General features: G+C 42.7%; 1 protein-coding gene across 1 annotated transcript; it reads left to right on the top strand.

The window, feature by feature from the left end:
* Positions 1 to 12,234: 12,234 nt before the first annotated feature.
* Positions 12,235 to 16,342, top strand: LOC107123082 (neuronal PAS domain-containing protein 4-like). Its single transcript, XM_015426258.1, has 3 exons — positions 12,235 to 12,295; positions 15,552 to 15,804; positions 16,148 to 16,342. The coding sequence occupies exons 1-3, from the start codon at positions 12,253 to 12,255 to the stop codon at positions 16,308 to 16,310; spliced, it is 459 nt and encodes a 152-aa protein (XP_015281744.1). The 5' UTR covers positions 12,235 to 12,252; the 3' UTR covers positions 16,311 to 16,342.
* Positions 16,343 to 23,233: the final 6,891 nt, after the last annotated feature.

Here is a 23,233-nt window from a genome sequence, read left to right as displayed (position 1 = left end):
TACATCTTCTCTTTGCCTGCAGTTCTTGTCTTCCGTTAGCAGAGAGTTTTTAACAAAATGTAGCATTCCAAAATGTGATGTTCCTTGATCCTCCCTCCTGCAATTTGTACTACTGCAGTCCATTCTATCACCTCAAGTCCCTGACACTTAATTTCCTTGCATGTGTACCCAGGGATGGTCTTAGTAATTCTGGGGCCTTGGGCAAAAGTCCAGGTTGGTGCCCCATAATCACTGCCATTTTCCTGTCAGGGCTCTGCACCAGGGACCCCACACACACTGGGGCCAAACAAGCCGTGGCCCTTGGCCACGCACAGCCAGTGGAAGAAGCCACCACTGCCAGAAGTCAGCCATCTAAGCCCCAGGTGGGCAGGTGCAAACAGTGAAGGAACCTACTCTTATTATTTTCACCCCTCCAGCATACACTCTGACTGTGAGAATGACAGAGGGGCTGAAAAATATTGGGAAACTGAGGACCTAACCCACATGACCTTATGGGCATAGGGTAGCCACTGGAAAAAGCAGTCGAAAGAAACTACTCATTGTAGTCTCCAGCTCACAGCTAGTCAGGGTCTCACCCCGTCCCACTTTTCTTGCTGCCTGTGAGTGTGAATGGAGGCGGCTTCCATCCCTCTTTCCATTTTTTAATCTATCGTCAACAGAGCCATATTAGTAGATTAGGTTTAGCAGATATTTAAAAATAGGGATTTCTTACATCTAAAGCAACACTCTCTCTCATGGACCACACTGTGTCTGGGGCAGTGCTGAGATTTCTTTTATGGACATATTTTGATGCCCAGTGAGTAAACACAGTTAGTTCATAATTATATTTTAGAGTTAGCACAGCTGTTCCAGAGCATCTGCAAAGCAATCGCTTCCTCTGCTGGGACAGGGAGACGTCTTACCTGTAGATGCCAACAGCAGAGCAGAGAGTGAACTGGAACAACTACGCCAATGGCAAGCCAGGCCTGCGTCACCTGTGGAAATGCCTCACCTGGCAGAGGCTGGTCTGGTACTGACCAATGAATCATCAAGATGACAAATGTTTACAGGCCAGGGCTGGATTGTGGGAGGATGAGGCCTTAAGCTGTTATTTTAAGAGGCCCTGTATGATAGAAATAATACTTGATTCTGCTCACAGAAAGGACACGGAACATATAAATATCTCTCAGCTGCCTAGGCAGTTGGCAGCACACTTTGTCACAGCCTGGGTATGATTTAATTTGGTTTTTCTTATTTTGAGGCCCCTTATCCTGGAGAGACCTTAAACTGTAGCTTTTCTAGGTTATCCCTAAATCCAGCTCTGCTGAAGTGGGGAATGCAGCTATCTTGAGGAAAACAACGGTGGAGGTTTTTAGGTATAATTGCAATGTGAAAGCCTCCTTCCTTTGAGGTTTTTCAGAACAGGCGGGATGAACATCTGTTGGAGATGGTACTGTGGCTGCTTAAGTCCTTAAAAAAGGCACTCATAAATAACTATAACCAGAAAGAGGGCTGCATTAACACAGGAGGCAAAACCAATGGGTGCAAGAAGGATTTATTTATTCCACAGTTCAAATTTAAACATTCTTTCTCAGGGGAACCCATTCAACAATATGAATTTTAAAACAACAGCAGTAGCATTACGTTCTTGTTGATTTAAATCTCCTCTAGCTTGCTCCAGAGTAAATGGATAATGTCAAGCGTACTGTCATAAATCCATTTTACTTACAAGTACATTGACTTTCATTACCGACTTTCATAATAGTTCCTTTGTATAGAAGAGTCACATGCTCCCTCTTCTCCATTGAAGTACCACTTACTTTACATCCTGATGTCTATGGAATGTCAACTTCATGTAATAATCCGAAGTCCATATTTGAACTATAACTTTCAATGATCCTTCACCAGGGTTTCTAGAAGTTGCAGTCTTAAGCAGAGTTACACTCTTCTAAATCCATTGAAATCTGTGGATTTAGGATGGTGTAACTCTGCTCAGGATTGCACTGTAAGAAACTCAGCTGTAGAATTAGCATTTGATTTGCACACAGGCTTCATGAAAATTCCTACAGTTCACTGCATGCATCTGATGAAGTAGTCTCTAGCCCACTAAAGCTTATGCTTCAATAAATCCATTAATCTTAAAGGTGCCACAAGACTCCTGTTTGGTTTTACATCGGAGTGCTGGGTTTATGTGTGTAACATCCCTACTATGCATAAGAAAATATTGCTAGTGTAGTGTGGATGTTGCCCTCATCAGACCAGTGATCCAAGAAACATTTTTTTAAAATCCTTGGTAATACCAGCATAAGCTTCTCTCCCTTCCTTGGCTCTCCAACTTCAATTAAGGCCTAAGGTTGCAGTTTCAAACTAATTGAATCCAGTAGGATTGACAGCTGAATAAACATACTCAGAGCAGTGCTGAAGTTAATGCTCTCTAGCGGGTCCACCCAAAACAGCACGTCTGATACATGTGGAGGGACAGCCCCCTAGTGATCATCATGGTGAATACCCTCAGGGGAGAAAGTTAATTATTTGGCTAGGATTCTGGGCTTCATCATCATTATAACTGACTATATGTAAATATGCCTAAAGTACAGTGTTTGTAAAGAATACACAGATTCCTGCCCACTAGTTTACAACCTAAATGAGCCATATTCATAGCCTGATCCATAATCCAGTTGAGTATTTGAATTAACTGCAATGGGGCAAAATCAAAACTTTGGTTTAAGTACTGTAGTCTGCCTGTATCCCTTTTAAACTCACTGCTGAAAATCTGAGTGTATGCATCACTAATTTTAGCCATGTTAAATCCCCAGATTCAAGACATAAGGGTGATGACTCGTGTTTCACACACACACACAAACACACACACTCCCTGCTTACGCCCCTTGCAGTCTTTAATGTCTCACCTGGCTGCATGGTAGTTTGTCATGGGAACTATGACATACAATTCCATGGTATTGAATTTTTGTGCCATTTTTGTCCATTTTTGGCTGCACCCAATCCTCTCAAATCTGTCTGGGTCCCCCCAACCCCCTCAAATCTGTCTGGGCCCCCCCCCCCCCGTCTGTTGGTCCCTTTGTTGCGGGTTGCCTTTTTAAAATTGATTTCCTATTTTTAAGGTCTTCCTGGAATTCCATTGCAAAGAGAAATGGGAGGACGGGGACCAAACCACAGAAACAGAGGCTAAAACAATTTAAAACGTCAAAAAAGGCTCCTTTGGCTCTTGATAGGGGCTGCTGTACAATGAATTTAGTTTCAGAGCGGCAACATGCAAAAGAGAACAGGGCTCCTTGTAGCTATATAGAAGAGGGACTCTGTAGCAGACTGTGCTGTTGTTCTCACTCCTGGATGAAAACTGACGCTTTGACACAACAATGACAGGCACAGGAGCCTTGTTCTCCCTTGGATCTGGTGACCTCATTTAGCTTGGCCTTGTTTTACATTGACTTCCTTCCCTGCACTTCTAGGTCAGCTAAAATTCCAGGCTGTCGCCTTCAGTTCTTTATGCAGGAGAGTAAATGAACTGGTTATAATTGAGAGAAGACCCTGCTGTTATGGAAAAACATGGATCTATTCTCAGGCTATCTTATTTCCCACTTACTGGGGGGAAAAACCCCAGTCTGTAAGGCAGCAAAGGGGAGACATGTCTTTTTGTTCATTTGGTGGCCTATTCTGTATGGACCAGGGAAAGACAATTGTTGACCCAGGGGGCTCAGCCTAGCTAACCCCTGGGGAACGTCACATCAGGCCCCAAACATAATCCATAATCCATCTTTCTCCCATCTTGGCTAAGGCATAGGGAAGTATAATCCCCTTCTGAACAGCAACTGAACAGCGTGAACAGCAATTGACGCTCTGGCAGAGTTCTCCCTTTAGGCACCTCAGCTATTCACTCCTACGTGCATGCCAAGAGAGAAGCAAACAGGCATCAGCAGCTGAGATACACAAGGGGAGAACTCTGCCAAAGCATCCATTGCTGTTCACACTTGGGGGAAGGGAGGAATTAAAGATCCTTTTGTCTGTATATTGGCTTGTATGGGGACAAATAACTTGGCAGGGCCAATACTATGGGCCCTTCAAGCCCCCCCTTTAATCAGAATACCACCTTTAAAAAAAGAAAAGGGAAAAAAGCTGCCAACCAGGAATAGAATCTGTCACTACATTGTTAGCTGCAAAAGTAGCAAAATACAAAATGGTAAAGGCGATCTTTCTGATTACGGCAGTGAGCGTTGGCATCGCACAAAACCTGCAATCAGAACAAGGCTGTGAATAATAGGTGTCTGTCCCTCTGTTACTTTATGACAGATGTGCTGAGAAAAGGTTTAAATCTGGTCAAGGCTGTGACTAATTATTATAACTAACAATTTCTATGCCACTTTGAGTGTACAGAGTATTTTATAGCCCTTATCATTCAAACCTTACAGCACATGAGGAGGATCATTAATATTTCCATTTTATACATGAGGACACCCATGCTGACTGGAAATGACTTGCCCAAGGCCATCCAAGCATGGTTAAACCAAATTCAGGATTCCCAGTCTAAGGAATTACTCAGATATTAGCACCTCTATGATACAGCCTTGTCACTGCTATGACAGTTTTCTATGCTAGAACTCTTCTCCTTGACATCTAGTTTTTATGTAGATTGATTTCTTTTTTATACGAAGGAGCATTCAACCATCAAGTTCCACCTGCAAGATATACTATAGCAGATCAGCCTGAATAACCCTGACTAGCCCTCTTTCATCACAGCGTGGAAGCTAAACAGGGTCAGCCACAGTTAGTACTTGAATGGCAGACCACTAAGGTAGACTGGGGGTTGCTATGCAGAGGAAGGCAATAGTAAACCACCTCTGCTCATCTGTTGCCTTGAAAACCTCATGTCCTAGGGTTGCCATGAGCTAGTTCCCACTTGATGGCACACAATTTATATTACTAGACAGAATTATTGTTATTAGACACCACCCAAGACTATGCCTGAACCATACTGACCATATGGTCTTTCTTGATTAGCTTCACACAGGTCCTTTGGACTCGGTGGGTAGGTTCAAGGTGGTAACATTTTCACTTCAGTAAGGGATCACCTGCATTGGAAAGAAATTTTTATTTTCATTTAAAATATCCCACTGCCACTCACTGAGCGTTATTAACTACTCAGGAATAGATGTTCTCTTTGTGAAGCTTGCTCTCACATTCATTTAAATATATGTTTACATAAATTAAAATGTTCATTACAAGATTTTAGAATTACTGCACATGAAAGATCAGTAGTGGTGTTAGAAAAGGAGAGATATAGACATTTTCAGTCTCATCCTGATGTATCTGCTTGCTTCATTGATTAAGACGGGTTCATAACATTGCTGTGTCTCTGTGTGGACACTTTTAGAATTCTGAAAAGGGATAGTGGTCGGTCACCATCACCAGTACAAAATGGCTGCCAATCACAAAATGATGGAAGGTTCCAGAACCCCTTAGAAGGTTCCAAGAAGCTGCATCCAAATGGGAAGGGATTGAGGACTAATTGTTTGCATAGGGGAAGAGATGCTGTTTGGTTTCTGTTTCCAACGAAAGGTGAGAATTGGCTCTGTGAGTGGCCGTAGGGAGAGATTGCCAAGCTGAAAGACATGAGAATGTTTGTCTATGGCCAAATTAGGGATACATGGCTGTGAGGCACTTGCCCAGGATGAGCCAAGTGCCTGCTAGTCAGTTGGCTGTTAGTGAGTGGCCTGAAGCTCCTTGGTATTTCCACCCCACCCTGTTCCATTCAAGATACTTTTAATTTTAAGTCCTCAAGTAAAGAAGCAAGTAGGCATCACATAAAACATTGGCAGGAACCACAGTGAGAATCACTGGTTTAAGATACACATACACTGTTTTTCCAACCTAGCTCACAGTAGTCTGAATAAAATTAAAAATATTAAATACAAATTAACTAAAAATACAAATAATATAATGCCTTACAAACAAACCAAACCGAGGTCAGTCAAATGTTGTAAAAAAAAAAAATCTTACAGCCTTTCCAGAAATCTGACAGAGGGATAGGTATTTTAATATATTCTGGGAGGAAGATTCCCAGTTTGGGAGCCATATCCACAAAGGTTCTACATAAGTAGGCAGAACTGTAAAAAGTGAGATATGCCCGTTGGCTAGACTGCACCTAATGAGGAGTTGCAGACAGTCTTTTAGGTGTGAAAGTCCTGGGCTGTTCAGGCCTTAAAGATTAAACGTAGTACCTTGAATTGGGCAGGGAAGCAAATCAGTAATAGGACCAAAACAGGCTGAATATGTGCATGCCTTCCAAAACACAAGGTTGGATCCAGACTAAATTTGTCACTAACAGGGGAGATGTAATTTCTGCCAATTCCCCCTTCCTGATGCAGACCCCTAACTTGCCTCTCATGCCATTCCTGAGAGATCCCCATCCGCCAGGTGCAGCATTTTGGGGAGATAAGTTCTGTTCCACTGATGGAAATATCTTCCATGAGCAGAAAATTTAATCTGGATCCAACACATAGTAAGGGGCAAAAAGCTGTATTCTGCCCTGGCTGAAGCTTCCAAGTCATCTTCAAGGGCAGCTCCATGTACAGTGCATTGCAGTAATCAAACCTGGAAGTTACTGAAGTAACCATGTGGAGCAATGCACCCTGTCTCAAAAAGAACAGAGCCTCCACACAAAAAAAGGCACGCCTCCTAGCAACTACTGAGGTCCCTGTGCTCCACGGGCTCAATCCCCAAATCTCCAGGAGTTTCCCAACCTTGAGCTGGCAGCCCTACTCCCCCATCCCCTGCCGGTGGCCAGGGGGAACCTGGCAACCCTGTGAGAAGCTGACTCACATCTCCAAACTCTTTGTCCGTGCAGGTCAACTAAAGGTGCTTCTAAGGCTCGCCGGGATCAGATCAATGCTGAGCTGCAGAATCTACGCTCCCTGCTGCCCATCTCAGAGCAAGAAAAGGACCGCCTCTCGTATCTTCACACCATGGCTCTGGTCTGCCTCTACATGCGAGAAGCTCAGCTCTTTCCTCCAGGTAAAAGCAAAACCTTTTGCTATAGCTGCTCCAATTAACCTTCCAGATACACCATTTTAGGGCCTGTCCATGTGCACAAGGGACTGTCTCCCTAGCCCTTGCCTTGATGTTTAAATTTTCTACATGAAGGGAGATTATAACATGAACATGTTTTCAAGGTAGCATCTCCCGCCCCCCCGCCGCCTCATGTTCATAGTGGTAGAGTCCTCTGTGTAGACTGTACCAAGCACTTCCAGGCATGTTTGAACTGGTTCTTACTTCAGATGAAAGGGGGCATACAGCAGGCATAAAGAGCAGCCATACTGTGTGAGACAGCTGGCCCGATCAATCCAAGCACATTATCCTTCACGGTCTCTTCCCCCAAAGGTGTCTTTCACCTGAAGACATTTCTCTTTCTTCCCTTTTACTTTTAATCATTTCTCGCCTGAGGATCAGTGCTAGAGCTAGCACACCCTAAAGCTACAATATTTTTTTCAGTGTTCTTATTACTACATCATAAAGGGAAAGAAGCAATGACCTTGATACCACTGTTCCATAATTACGTGCCCAAAAGGGCATGTTCTGTTCTGAACAGCGCGTCGCCTGAAATATGTTGTGCTCTTTTAATCCGTAATGTAGAGGGAGGCACTCATTTGGCAAAAAAACAGTAAAGACCTAAATCAACCTCACCACAACAGACTCTGCAGAGAGAGGAATTTGCCATAATAGCTTTGATTACTGAAAATAAAAAGGTGGCAGGCTGGAAATATTATCTGAGTCGGTGCAATCAGGGGTATTTGGTGAATTTGGACTTGGGATCATGATGGGCGACAAGACTATATACTTATGAGTGGGTGGGTGTGTTTTCAAAGGCTTGCAATCCAATTTAGGTAAGAAAATGATAAAGAAGAGGGAAACTGTTTTGTTCTTGGGTTTTTTTTGCCAAAGTGCTTGTTGAAATCAGAACAGCACCAAACCATCTTTAAGCACTACCCCACAACATTAAAAAACGAGCAATTCCTAGACAAATCCCCTAATTTATATCTAACACAAGGGCATACTTCACCTACTCAATCCAGCTCTCCTTGTTTGTACTGGCTCACGTTCCTCCCCCACAGTAAGTAGATGCAGCAAGTCCTTATACTAGTGTTACTCATAATACAGTTAGACAAGACATTGGATATCCATTTTTGGGTCTCTTGAGCTTTTATATTCAGCAATTGAACTGAATTGGGACCACGGCCTTGAGAGCCAGTATGGTGTTAAGAGTTTTGGACTACGATCAGGAAGACCTGGGTTCAAATCCCCCCTTCACCATGAGCCTCATTATGAGATCCTGAGCCAGCTTGTTCACATGCTATGGTGAATGCATGTATGTCTTGCATGTACATGCTTACCTGCTTGTAAGACAGACCCAATATGTGTCTTCTTTACAAATGAAACCAGGGACCAGTACCTGGATAAATGTGGGGTTTGTAATACTATAATAAATAATAATATTCATGGCTTTGTACATAACTCCTTGGAATTTAAAATAACTCTTTATGCAGATGATCTTTTATTATTTATTTCAGAATCTCAGTCTTCCATTCCTGTGTTAATGAATATGATTAACACCTTTGGAGACTTGTCTGGATAGTCAATTAATTGTGCAAAATCTGAGTTGATGCCACCGGGAGACAATATATCACGGAGTGTATTTGCCTATGGACATTTTTGGTGGTGCCCAGATGTCATTACTCTTCTTGGGATACTGATTCCTAGAGATATTACGCATATGATTATGTTAAATTTTAACAAGTTAATTGTTGATTACTCATATAAATGTTCTATGAGAACATTCATTGATTTTTGAGAATGCTTATATACCTTTAAACTATCTGCCTGTTTCTTCAAGATGGATCAAGATAGGTTACCGTGTTAGTCTGTAGCAGTAGAAAAGAGTAAGAGTCCAGTAGCATCTTAAAGACAAATTGTTTCTTGGAAGCTAACTGATGGTCTTGAGAGTCCTTGGACTGCAAGAAGATCAAATCAGTCAATCCTAAAAGAAATCAACCCTGACTGTTCCCTGGAAGGCCAGATAATGAAACTGAAGCTCAGATACTTTGGCCACCAAATGAAAAGGGAGCACTCACTGGAGAAGACCCTGATGCTGGGAAAGATTGAAGGTCAAAGAAGACGGGGACGGCAAAGGATGAGATGGTCAGACAGTGTCATCGATGCAACGAACATGAAGTTGAGCAAACTTCAGAGGACGGCGGAAGATAGGAAGGCCTGGCGTGATCTGGTCCATGGGGTCACGAAGAGTCGGACTCGACTGTGCGACTGAACAACAACAACTGATGGTCAGTTAGCTTGTTAACTAAATGGACACTCCATGCCTTCACTACAGCTGCAAGACTCATAATACAATGCTGGAAAGATAAAAACCCACCTCTGGTATATTTATGGACCTTAGAACTCTTATCAATATTTGAACACAAGTCATACAGACAGCAACTGTGCGTGGACATTTTTAGATATTTGGAAACAGTTTATAGAAACCTCTGTGTAATTCTGCCACCACTGTTATATTTTTGTCTTTAGTTAATGTAGGTTGTTTCTTCCTTCTTCTTTAACTTTATTTAGTTGCTGAATTTTACATTTCCCTCCTTATTCTTTTTTCTGTGATTTTTTTTAAAGAAAGGAATTTTAAAAAAAATCATTTCATTCTGCAATCCACTGTTTAACTGGTCATCACCCAGGACAGCTCCACATTTTATGCAGCAGACATCATTCCTATAGGGCGTAGGCAAACTGTTATGTGCTGACGTTTTGGGCAGCAAAGTGTAGACAACATACCCATGTGGACAGTATACTTACACACACACACCAGGAGACCCGAGGTACAATCAGGATTCCCAGGTTCATGCATACTTCATGTTTTCCTGCAGGGGTAGATGGTATAATAGCCGTGTACCCCACAGTGATGGTCAGAGCTACATAAAGCATACAGCTTCCCTCAGTGTGCTGCATCTCATCACTGACTGGGTGCTTTTGTTCTGTTCCATGTACAACAAATTATAAATGGAACCATTCTGCTATTTTCTTTTTTCCTCAGGTTCACCCGCTTGTGCGGGAGGAGCCCTTGCTGCTGCAATAGTAGACCCAGAATTGCTGTCTTCCCTCCCGGGGTTCATCCTAGCTCTCACTGCAAATGGCAAACTGGCTTATATCTCTGAGAATGTGTCCAACTTCCTTGGTTTTTCTGTGGTAAGCATAGGATGTTAACAGACATGAGGCAACCAACTTTGCCCTCTTATCTGCATGCACTTCAAGCTTAGACATGTCAGAAATATGACAAAGTTATGTTGCAGCATCACTGACCATTGATCCATCTAGCCAGAACTATGCCGTTTGAGATCTTAATTATTATTTTTTTAGAGAAGAAAGGGAGGGGAGTAATTCTTACCAAGTCCTCACTCTTCACACTGTTCCTAGGGTCCACCAGCCACTGAGGGCAGGACTTGGGTGGAACCATGGAAGTCTTCAATGGGAAGGCAGAGGTTGGACAGTTCCCCTCCTTGAGCACTACAGAACTCACATAGCATACGATCCAAACCAGGGGTTGGTATAGTAGCTTTTCTCGAAATTCTCCATCGAGGAGTTTCCCAACCCTATTTGTTTCGAACTAGAGATTACAGAGCTTGAAACTATATGCAAAGAATGTTTTCTACAGCTCAGCGATGGCTTCTGCCCTGAAAATCTATGCAATGCACTACTTCTGAGAACAGATGGCAAAAAAATGCTATGCTATATACGTTCGTAATTGCCATCTGTATAGATTTCTATCCCCAAGCCTGTACAGGAATGAGGGAGAAACCTATATTTTTTCAGTACATTTAACAACAACCCAGAGAGGTAGAGTACTCTCTCTAGATTCAGAATAGCCACCAAAATCCATTTTAACTGGATCCCCAAGGGTGGGATTCCAAACCTTTAGGTTAGCCTCTGGGACAGAACACACTAGCACCTCCTCAGAGATGCACATTTAATCCTCAATGGTAGCGTGTGGCCAGGTAGGCACAGGAAATAGGCTTGGAATCCAGCTACAATATCAAAACAAGTTAGAAACAAGAATAATATTTTATTCAGTACATAGCTTTGCAATTAGACTAATAAGAATTTCAAAACAAGAAAGACTAGGGCAGTTTTTGCCTTCACTACACAGTAAGAGATATGCATAATTACCAGGATGATCCATAGCCCAAGAATGTCCAGGTATACAGTCCAGTTAGACACCAAGGGATTCTGAGGGAAAATCCCCCTTGTGCACCAGCCATGTGCTCAGCTTCACAAAGGAGGTCTTTGTTTCACTTGGGACAGCATTCCCAGGTGGAATTCAACAAGCAGAGAGAGAGCAAGAACAGAGAGCTCTCTTCCAAGGGACCAGACAATTAAACCCCAATCTAATCATGACTAGCCGTGGCCATCAGCCAATCACGAGTAGCAGGGTGTGTGACCAATTTTTTGGTTGTCATGGGGACAACTGGGGATAGGCTGGAAGTTTGGAAAACCACGCCTGCAGTCACATGGCCCCCAACTCCAGCTTTTCCATGATGTATGTGACATGGCCCATGTAGCCTTAAAGCAGGCGCCTTGAAGTCTAGCTCTTCCACTTAGAGGTGTGAAAGAATATGTGGTTATATGGCATGCTATTGAGGCCATCTGGCCTCAGCATTTGGCTTGTAAGAGGAAACAAGGTACAGCGTTATCAGCAAGACATCCCAGGGGAAGGCAGGGGACATTTAGAAATTAATATTTCTATACAATCAAGTCGCAACCAACCTGTGGTGACCCCAGCAAGGACCTTTCCAGGCAAGTGAGAAGCAGAGATGGTTTGACAATGCCTTCCTCTGCAGCGTCCTTCTTGGCGGTCTCCCATCCGAATACTGACCCTTGCGTAGGTCTGAGGTCTGCCAAGATTGGGCTCTACCCTCCTGCTATATGTGTGTGTGTGTGTGTGTGTGTGTGTGTGTGACTGAAATAGGGCAGAAAACTGATAGCTGCTAGAGCTTTTATTAGAACCCAGAGAGTTCCAGGTTTTCCCTTTAAACACTTTTCTAGCTATTGTGACTGCAATTTTAAAATAAAATGTCAAAATGCTGAACAATTCGCCATTCAGAAAATGAAGCAAAATATTTGCTTGTACTCTTTTCCCAGGTAGAGCTCTTAGCCCATGGTGACTCCATCTTTGACCTTCTGAACAGCACTGCAAGTGGGACCATGCAGGAGAAGCTCTGCTTTGCTCAGCAGCAGCCAGGCACTGGTAAGGAAATGAACATGGTTGCCAAAACACCTGAAGAAGAATGTCCCTTGAACAGAGGCCTAATGGGCTGTTCTTTACCAGGTGATGTTCTTTACCTCCTTGCCATGAAAAGCTTCAGCTGCCATTTCCTCACATTATACCACCTCTAGTATAATGGGACAGGGCTTTTTTCTCCAGCTCAGTTGGCTACCCTAGTGGTAGTGGTGGGGATACATCACTATTTTAAAGGTGGTGATTTCTGCAGAGGGGAGATTCCAACTGCAACCAGGGCAATAAAGAAACCTCTTCAACATTTTGCACAACATGAAGGCTGAAGCTTTATGTACAAAAAAATGTAAATAGCAAAACCTTCAAAGACATTGTAAATACCTTCTAGCATTGTTTTTCTCTTAAGCACAGCCAAAATTCCTGTTCACAAAGTGTTAATCCTTTGCCTTGAGCAGTTTCTTGTTTCCTTTTAAAGAAATAAGTTATGCTAACTTACAATAAGGGATAACAAAAGTTTGAAAGAGGCAGTTCTGAACTCTCAATCTAGGTCAACAATCTGAATGCAACTTTTATTTTGCAAAAAGTTGGATTTTTTAAAAAGGGGATAAGTTGGATTAGTAAAGGGAACATGGAATCATAGTCATGAAAGTAGAGTAAAGCCATCCTGATCTGCTCATGGACCTTTAATCCTAGAGGAATAATTGTTCAAAAAAGATTTGGGCTAGCTTGCAATCAATCATGTACCACTAGTATAATTTTGACCAGGGCAGAGACCATTGCTCAGTGGTAGAGCATCTGCTTGGCATGCAGAAGGTCCCAGGTTCAATCCCCAGTAACTCCAGCTGAAAGGATAAGATAGTAGGTGATGTGAAAGACCTCTGCCTGACACCCTGGAGAGCTGCTGCCTGTCTGAGTAGACTATACTGACCTTAATGGATTGATGGTCTGATTTAGTTAGAGATGTAAAATTTCCGGAAATTTTGAAGCTCGGAAAAAAAAACCATTTTTCCCCGTTTTGTTCCCGGGGAAAACGGAAATTTTCAGAAAAATTGAAAAAATACTACGTTAGCACTTCTTTTTTCTTTTCCAGATTGAAAGTCATTCTGTTACTTTAGGAACATAAAATATGACTATGGACATTTTCACTTGGCATGAAATTATCACAACTAGCATATTAAAAATATAGTGTATCCAAACAATTATTACAAACAGAATACCCACCCACATTCTTTTCTTGTGACAATAGCACCTCCTAAAGGAAGAAATGCATCTTGTTCTTGCATTGGAGAGTTCAGTTTGTAACCTAGGACTTGCTTGTCCTCAGTACACAGAAATTAGATCAATCTGATACCATACATATGTTTTAGAAATGATTTGAAAAATATTTGAACACCTTGTCTTAAAATATTTTATTCATCATGTTAAAATAAAATGTTCCATAATCAATTTTTTTCTTTTCTTTTTTCAATTTTTCCAATTTTTCGGGGGGAGGGAGGCTTCAGGGAAAAAATGGGGGGGGGGAATGTTTTCCCCCCGAATTTGTCCGGGTTTTTTCTGGGCCTTCACATCTCTAGATTTAGTAGAAGGCAGCTTCATATGAACATGTTGTTTGTTCTTCCTTTTGACGCTTTAAGTTGTGTTTATTCTCTCAGTTAATATTTGCTAATGTACAGAAATCATTAGGCAACTTTTTCATGATGTAACAAGAAACATCGGCTAACTGTTCCAAATCCCCGAGCTGCTGTTGAAAAAGCACAGCTACAAGGGCAATATGAGGTAGAAATACGTAGAGGTTTCCACAGACGTGGTGCGCCTGTAATAGAAAGTGAGGTTATCATTCAAATCTGAATTCACTTTTGACCTGACTTTGAAAGAGAGTCCACACATTAAGAGTTGCAAATAAGGCACTGGGAACCAGCCTCATTTGCAAGAGTGAGGAGCTAACCAATTTAGCTCCCAGTTTATTACTTTAATCTACATTTTTTCATGTATTTGGGAGAAATAATTCATCTTTCAATTTTAATATTGTCACACAATGTTTCAGGTGGACAACAGGCACAGAGCAGTTGATCTAGGAAGTCTTTACATATGGATTATAGTTTCTGTCCTTGAGAAAGTTACGCTTGCCAACAGGCCTAGAGAAAAAAAATATTTCTAACAGAAGCTTAACATGTGGAAATTGCTAGTTGAAGGTTGGCATGGCATGGATGTAAATAACAAGCTAGAAATAGCATCTGATTAAGCCTTTATTAAACAGACAGGACATCATTTCTCCCAGCAGTTGGTAACTGTGGAGGAAAAAGTGTTAAAAATGTTTTGGGGTAGCTTTCTGTCAATCATGTAGTATCATTTTGACCAGTATTCTCACCATTGATGCTTTAGGTTGTGCTTATTTTCCCTATTAATATTTGATCATTTATGTTTACAGTGCAAGACTAGGAATGTTTCTTGGGAGTAAGCCCTACTGAATATGCCTCACTAGGATTCTGAGTAGATCAGCTTAGAATTGCTGTCTTATTCACTGATATACATAACATTGACACTTAATGTCATGATGTTCATTCTTATTTATTGACCTTAGACTTTGTACAATTGTTCAATGACACACATGGGTCATATTTCTTGTTTTCAGGAATACTGCTTTTATATTTTGGTCTCTAATACTTGGTAGTTTTTCTGTGCCTGATTAGTAAAGGTCTGTTTCGTTTCTCCCCTATTATTCAAACATTACAAAATATACACAATGCCCAACGTTAAGATATCTGTACTGAGAAAATAATAATTTGAAAAGTTTATCTGATTACCTGTCAAAGGCCACATAAGGAGATAATTAGAGAACAGGGATTTAAACTTGGGTCCAATATAGGTCAAAATGTATCCCTAGTGTGTGACCTAAGGCTTTGAGATAGTTACTTAAACCCAGCCTGATTATTACTCTGGAACACTACACTTATTTCATTTAAAAAGGGTGTATAATTTTAGCTTTGTTGTTTATCTGTTAATATACTTTTGGAGACTGTAATGGATTTTAGCTTGAGGGTTTGGTTTTTTATTGTATCTTAAAGCCCTGCATTTTATATAATTTTGCATTTTATATAACTTTGTATTGTCTAAAAGTCTGTGAGCTGTATGGACACACCTGTTAATAAATTAAATGAAGTATCCCTATATTGTGAAGGACATTGCATTGCAGCGTGTCCCAAAGTGGACCCCATGAACTTCAATCTGGCTCTAAGCTACAAACATTCTATTTTTTTTATTGTTGCAGAAATTGAAGTTATCATTGAAATGCGCACCTCGAGAGCCTTGCGGGCAAGATATGGAGGGAGCTGTTGTGTGGCCTTGAGGGGCAGATTTCTTTCGCTTGACCCACAATTGACTTCCTCGTCTCCCATTTTGACTTTTGTTGCATTTTGCACACCGGTTGCACATCTGCCTGAAAACGGAGATCATACTTCTCAGAAGTTGTCATTCCAGAGTCTGCACACACTGGATATGAAGACTGCAGAGGTTACTGAAAGGTTAGAGACACTTGCTGCTTAGGCAATTAATAGGGTAACTATATGGATGCAGGTGCCAGAACTGGCCAAACATGAAAATCAGCATGGCACCTGTGTTTTAACGGCAGCTTTACATACATACAAGCAGCTGATTGTGCTCATCTTCATAGTATGAAAGGGTTAATCTGCTAATACTTGTAAACTGAGTTGCTGTTAAAGGCACAGAAAAAGAAACGCTAAATAAGTTAGCAAACTTATTCTGGGTAATGGTTCTTACTTGCAAGGAATATGCAATTGCTGCACATATGTTGTGCTTCCCCACTCCATTACTGACTCATTTCCTTTATGTTTTTTCTTTCTTCAGTGTTATTTACCATCTTGGTTATCACAAAGAAGAACTGATTAACCAGTCTTGGTACAGACTCCTGCATCCTGAAGATATTTGCAGCGGTGCAGAGTTACACAAGGCCCTGGGTGAGAGCTGTCCCTTGAACAGAGAAGGGGCAGGAAGGAACATGTTCCATTAAATGCAAAAGTTCAAGGAAGATTGGACAATTATACTATGGCAGGAATAGATATAGTGAGGGGTCTAAAGAGTCCATTTCTCTTGTTTCAGTCTAGCCACCACCTCCTCCCACAAGAGACAGTTGGTTCTGTGACAGTAGATCAATAGATTTGCTACTGTGTTGCTTACACAATATTTCTGATGTAGTGTAGTGTAAGAGTATGGACTGAGTCCACAGCTCATCTTGGGTAAAAATGTACTAGACCAGAGGTGTCAAACTCATTTGTTACAAGGGCCGGATCTGACATAAATGTCACCTCATCAGGCCGGGCCATGTGTGCCATAAAAGGTAACGGCAGGTACCAGAGATATAAACTTTATAAAGGACACCAGTAAACCCAATTAACAATATTATTTTTTACTCAAAATACAGACAAAAGCAATTGATTCCTAACAGTGAAAGTAATTGATTTACTGGGGAACCACAAAAGCCCCAATAAATGTATTTAATCATATGCAAGACTAGTTTTCCCCCAAGTGATACCATAAAAGGAGGAGTACCTTACGTTTCCATACATACCAGTTGCTTGTGGGCCAGGTAAGAGCCCTGGATGGGCCTGTTCTGGCCCCCGGGCCTTGTGTTTGACACCCCTGTACTAGACAGTTTCAGGTAAGTCACGGTTCTCTCAGTCCCTGCTCAGCCACAATGCGGCTGACCAACTTTACATAGTTTTTCTACGGATTACTTAGCTAACATAAGTGAGATGCCTTGAAATTATATAGATTAATATTGTTACATAAAACTAAGCTCTTAAGCAAGGTATTTTCCTCTGTCACTGTGTAATAACTGCACTAGCTGCCACTTGAATTTCCCTTTCCTCATTCCCTTATTTATCACTCCCTGCTAAGAATGTAAGTGCCCTGCTGGATCAGACCAGTGGCCCATCTAGTCCAGTATCCTGTCTCACAGTGGCTGACCAGTCACTGTGCAGAGCCAACAACAGGACATAAAGGCCAAGATCTTCCCCTGATGTTGCTTCCTGGGTCTGGGATTCAGAGGTTCACGGCTTCTGAATATGAGGCTCCCTTATGTTACTGTAACTAGTAGACACTGATAGACCTCATCCTCTATGAATCCCACCCTCCACACCAGTCTCACTCATCTAATAAAGACTGTAAGAGCTCTGCAACATTTCTGCATTCCTTGAACAGCATCCAACAGACTGTTGGCATGGTATAAATGTGTACACTAGTAGTAGTAGCTGTGGTGATCTGGAGTATAGCATAATGAAGCTGGAGATCTCTAAGTCAAATTTCTGCTCTGCCACAAACTCAGAGGATGATCTTAGGCAAGCCAATATTGCTCAGCCTCATTTTATAAGACCAAGGATTTATGAGGATAATACTGCATGACCTGCCCTACGGAAGCATTGTGAATAACACTGAGATAATGTATGTAAATGCTTTGAGTACTTAGGGAAAGCTTCATATAAACACTGTTATTATTAAAAATGCACTCAAACTGAAGCTTGAGCATGTTTTGTAAATGTTATGAAGACTGATTGTTTGAGCTGACCTTCAGTACATCGGGCTAAAGGTGCACTGTTGGGCCTTCTCTGAACTCAAAGCAGGACTGGTTTTTTATGCTGTTTGGGTCCTATTCTTCCAGGTATTCTGTTTGCTGGTATGTAGTTGAATTTCCTGTGTTGGACGATGTAGTTGTTGAACCAGTCCTGCTTTCTGTGTCACTGCTTTCAGAGGTGAGATGGGTGGCGACTAAAAACAGGGCATTTCCTGTGGTGGCATCGCACCTCTGGAATGCCTCCCCCATGAGGCTCAACTGGCACCTACTGTACTTTCTTTTAGGTGCCAAGCTAAATACATCTTTTTACTCAGGTTTTTAATTAGGGGTTTTATCTTACCAGCTTTTTAACATTCTGCTTCTGTTTTATGGATATGATGCTTATGTCTAAAGGCTTGTGTTTTAATGAGTTTATATGGCGGTTTTTAATTGTAAGGCACCTCGAGGAGGACTCTGAAGAGGCAACATCAAAACAGTCTAAATAAATAAATGTATCATTTTTTGTAATTTCAGTGCACGGTGCTGAACAAGGCAATCAGCATGTCGTAGTCCGTATGCTCTGCAAGGACCTGAGCTGGGCTTGGGTGCAAATCATTGCATCAAGGGAAAATGGACAGGCAGGAGAACTGATCATTTGCACCAACCATATACTCAGGTAGAATCCCTAGTCAGTCCTATGCAGTCTGTCTGATAAGGGCAAGAAGAAAGAAGTTCAAGTATTCAATCCTTGGAGCTGTAAAAATGTGTGTGCAGCTTTAAATTCTGAAGGGCAGCCAGAGAAGAATCAGCTGCAGTTTCTCCCACCTGATCCTTTCTGATCCCATCATTTGTTCCCATTTTGCCATCTATTGTTATGAGCAAGACTCTGGGCTGTGCTGCATTACTGGCAGGAGAGGGGGGCAGATGAAAAAAAGCAGGGGAAGCAAAAGAAGTGGGGAGTTAAAATTATATACATGATATGGGATGTAGGCCTAGTCGAAGACCTCGAGAAGGGGATTAGGTCAGCAGGCTCTAACACTGAAGGCTACTCCTTTGTCTTTTTTAAAGCTCTACCACAGGAAGAAGTAGAGCAAGCACGGATTCTTCCCCAAATCACAACATGGCAACAGGGGAAGACATCTCTTTGTGAAAATCATATGCTTTGTGTCAGAAACTGGGAACCCTATATAAAGAAGTTCTTTTGGCCTTCTTCTGCACAGAGGCAAGCCCAAGGGACTAGCATTGCCAACCTCCAGGTGGTGGCTGGAGACCTCCCCACTATTACAACTGATCTCCAGGAGATGGAGATCAGTTCACCTGGAGAAAATGGCTACTCTGGAATGTGGACTCTATGGCATTGTACCACACTGAAGTCCCTCCCCTCCCCAAACCCCACCCTCCTCAGGCTCCACCCCCAAAGTCTCCAGGTATTTCCTAACCAGAGCTGGCAACCCCACAAGGGACCATTTTTACCCATCGCAATACAGCCAATGTTAACAAAAACAATGGAGAGGTGGGTCAGAGGCTGAAGGATAATTTGCTTATTAGATCATGCAGGAACTATGAATAGAGTTGTGGCTGACTGGATGGAACTTATGATGTAGGAAGCTTCTCTTGTTTGAGTATGAGGGACAAATTTTCTCCCTTCCTATATACACCTCTGATCTGGACCTTCAAGCGATGGCAGTGTAATTTAACCCATGTACTTCTTGGAGATGTGTGTTAAACATGAAACAACTAACTTCCATGGGCCCAAACCTAGATGGCCCAGGCTAGTCCAATCTCATCACATCTAGGATCAGAATGGACCCTTAACAGAAAAATCACATTGCAGACAAAATTATAACTCTCAGAATTCTTCTGGGGAGCCATGACAGTTCAGTTTAAAAGCAGTTTAAGGCCATCCTCACAAACTGTGCTTCAATTTTTGCTAAGGCAGCCTTATATTAAGTCGGACCTTTGGCCTACCAAGGGCAGTATTCTCTGTTCTGACTAGCAATGGCTCATCAGGGTTGCTTGCTTGTTTTTCATGTGCTATGTCTACAGTTTGAATGTAAACCCCACAATGGCCAAAACGTACATTAGTTTGTTCTGCCTTCTTTATTCAGAACACTCACAAGTAATGCATCCCAGTCTGAACAAAATTTGTAGCCTCCTTTGTGAAACTGACTTCCAATGCTTGTTCCAATCCACAGAGAGGAAGAAGCCTTGCATATCCGGAGCAAAAAGCCACAGCCTGCAACTTTTCCCCCAGCTGCTCTGAGACAGTGCACCAGAGAAACAGAACAGCAGACACAGCCAAATGAAATTAGCGTTTTCCCTCAAGAGCCAATGATGCCCAGGGATAGGACACTCCGGTATGATCACTGCCAGACTCTTGGTGCCTGCGCCAAGAAGATGCTCCCGGCTCCTCTCCAGCCTCCACTTCCTACTACTTTCCCTGTCTCCAGTTCAGCCAACATGCAGACCCCTCTTTTCCCTGCTGATTGGCACAAGAATCCCTCCTGCACAGACAGAGCCAAGAGACTGCCCTCCTTGAGCCCTTGTGCTCTCTGCTCCCCAGAAAGTACATTTTCTCCTGCCAGCAGCCCTTCTGCAGACTTTTCTCCACTACCCCCATCAACAGACATGTTCCCAGCAATGGATACAGACTCTGACCCAGACAGATGGGCCATCAGTGTGCTGGCTGATCAGATCCACTCCCTGGCTGAAATCTTTTCTCAGTACACAAAGCAGACCCCCCCGGAGATTCCTCCCAGCATTCCCCTGTGGCCTTCTCAGCCTCCTGAGAACTCTCAGACTAACAGAGCTCTCGATGTCACAGAAGAACTCTCTGTGGACGAAGAAGTCATCACAGCTATCCTAAACAACCTCCTGGACAACGGCAATTTGAACCAGTCCACTTCTGAGCTAGGAACAGCAAACAACTTTCACGTATCGGACTCTGAATCCCACCTTTCTTTACTCCAGACACCCCTAACAGAAGCACCCCCTTGCCTCAACCAGTGCCTTTCCCGGCCGCTTTTGTCTTCCTCTGCATCAGCTGATTCCTATGTGCCTGACTCTCAAAGGGATGCAAGATTTCATATTACATTCCACCAAGGTAAGGAGGGCTTGGACTAAGTTTCTATACTATAAAGAGGGATCCAAATCTAGGCCAGTTCCTCATAAGAACATAAGAAAAGGCCTGCTAGATCAGACCAGTAGTCCATCTAATCCAGCGTGTTTCACACAGCAGCCAACCAGTGTCCTAGAGAGTCAAATAAATAAGGCCCTCCCCTGCTGCTGCCTCCCAGCATTATTTAGAGGTTTGCTGCCTCAGGAAATGGCAGCTCCCTTCCAATTTGTCACCGACCAGGCATTCTCTTTGCCCAGAGAGTTTAAATTCACCACCACCGTTTTTGAGGATTAAAATACTGAAAGTTTGGAGGAAAGGAACATGGTGTGGTTTAGCCTCCAGGACCTAAGCTAGGCATTGGTTAGGAAACTTTGGCTTCTGCTGGATGCTTAAAGAATGGTTGGGGGAAGGGAGTGCAGGTGAGAATTGATGCACCAAGGAGGGCTGCTGAATAACTTTTCTCATTGTTTCTCCTGACCTCTGCATCTTTCCCCTTGCTGCTTTCTAGATGTTTGGATGGACACTGAAACTCCATAACTTGCATTTCAGTCAGCAAATGTACAACTCTCTTCTCAAAAATAGGTGGTATATGAGAGCTAATCTCTTAACTTCTGCATTATTACAGTAGCCTACAATCTTCACCGTAAAATAGGGCAAGCACATCAAATGGGACTGAACTGAAAAACAAATTGCACACTTGAGCATAGCTCTTTCTCACCCTGATCTCTCAGCCTTTATATAGGGTGACGTCAGTGAGTATGCATACCAAAAACCCTTTAAAATATAATTATTTTTCTGTGACACAGTATGCAGCTCAAGCAGTCAGAGGATGTCAGAAAAGCAAGCAAAGGAATATTCTCATGGTCTCTAGAATCCTTCAGGCTTCTCAACAAAAGAACATTCATGTAGGTAGTACTCTGGGTCAAAGCAAACATTATATGGGGGACCCATGATCCAGATCTCCATTAAAAACATCTGTAAGCAGTCACAGAGGGCTCCAATTTGAATCAGAAGCCAAGGAGGGTGATGGCACAATTCCCTTCCCACCTCCTGCTATTAGCCCCACAAAGGTAAAAATACACATCCCTACAGGTATCCCCCCCCCCAATTTGTAGACCTAACATCAGTTTGGGGGATTCTGTTTGAGTACCTTGTTGCTCAGTAAAAGAAATGGAGTGCCCACCCACAGATACGTTGAAGTAAAATAGCAAACAGAAAGAACACAGAGTGTTTATCCTGAAACCTGATGCAAACTATGAGTGTGTGGAAATAATATTAAGCATGGAACTTGAAAGTGGGGGTGGGGAATACAGGCAGGTATGTGTATTTTTATCTTTCCGAGACTAAGTGTGTGTGTGTGTGGGGGGGGGCTGGGGGTGAGAGAAACAGCACAGTTACCCTCCTTGGTCTCTGATCAGAACTGGAGCTCTCTGTGACCACTCTGACATACACAAACGATGCAAAAAACGAACCAGAAACAGAAGCCAAGCCACCAAAATCAAGATAATAGACACAATAAGCAGTTTAATAGAGTACAGTCCTATACCCTTACAAAAGCACCCTCTTGAACCAGTCCATCATACTAATGATCTATTTCCTTCATTTAAAAAACGCTCCCCTGAACATTTCTGTGAGTAGTCCTGCTTTAACTCGCTCCCATAATCTCTCAGATTTCTATTTAAAAATAGAGCATGGTGATACTACGTAGACAACTGTTCTGTGAGTCTCTATGTGCCTAGAGGGCTGCGAGGGACGTCAGGATTCTATGGTTGTGTTCATCAAACGAGGAGAGTGGAGCTGATGTAGTGCTTTTAAGAGAGCTCATGGCAACGGCGCCCACTCGGTGCTAATTTGTTAAAGGCTGGCTAGCAAGCGCTGTGTGAAGAACTCGGTTACAGCGCGATCCAGAGATTACCCCCCCGTGTTCTAACCAGCTCGTCTTGTACCTTCTTTCTTCATGCAGGTGTCCCTCCAGAGGAGGCCATGTTCTCCTGAACCTACCACGTGCCTGAGAAAGTCCCAGAGCCAGCTGTGTATCTCCACTCACGTCGCACTGATTTCAGTGGCGTGGTCAAAAGTGTTGCCAAAAATACCGGGCGGGGGCAGAAACCACTAGCTGCTAGTGAATGGGAGAAACTGGCAAAACACCATAAAGAAATACCAATATACCTCATAGTGCTAGGGTTTCATTGCCGCTTCGCGTCTTAACGCCGGCTGCTGGCAGACAACGAAGCCCAAGGAGGGACGTCAATCGTTGACGAGAAGC

The sequence above is a fragment of the Gekko japonicus genome, unplaced genomic scaffold, assembly GCF_001447785.1.
Source record: "Gekko japonicus isolate JY-2015 unplaced genomic scaffold, Gekko_japonicus_V1.1 scaffold405, whole genome shotgun sequence".
In the NCBI taxonomy this organism is placed as follows: Eukaryota; Metazoa; Chordata; class Lepidosauria; order Squamata; family Gekkonidae; genus Gekko; species Gekko japonicus.
This window is presented reverse-complemented; position numbering and strand designations above follow the sequence as displayed.

Excerpts from the sequence above, each read along its gene's own strand:
- LOC107123082 (XM_015426258.1), top strand. The coding sequence starts at position 12,253 with ATGCAGGAGAAGCTCTGCTTTGCTCAGCAGCAGCCAGGCACTG. Across the intron at positions 12,296-15,551 it reads TCAGCAGCAGCCAGGCACTG|AAATTGAAGTTATCATTGAA; the intron begins GTAAGGAAATGA and ends TTATTGTTGCAG. Across the intron at positions 15,805-16,147 it reads ACTGCAGAGGTTACTGAAAG|TGTTATTTACCATCTTGGTT; the intron begins GTTAGAGACACT and ends TTCTTTCTTCAG.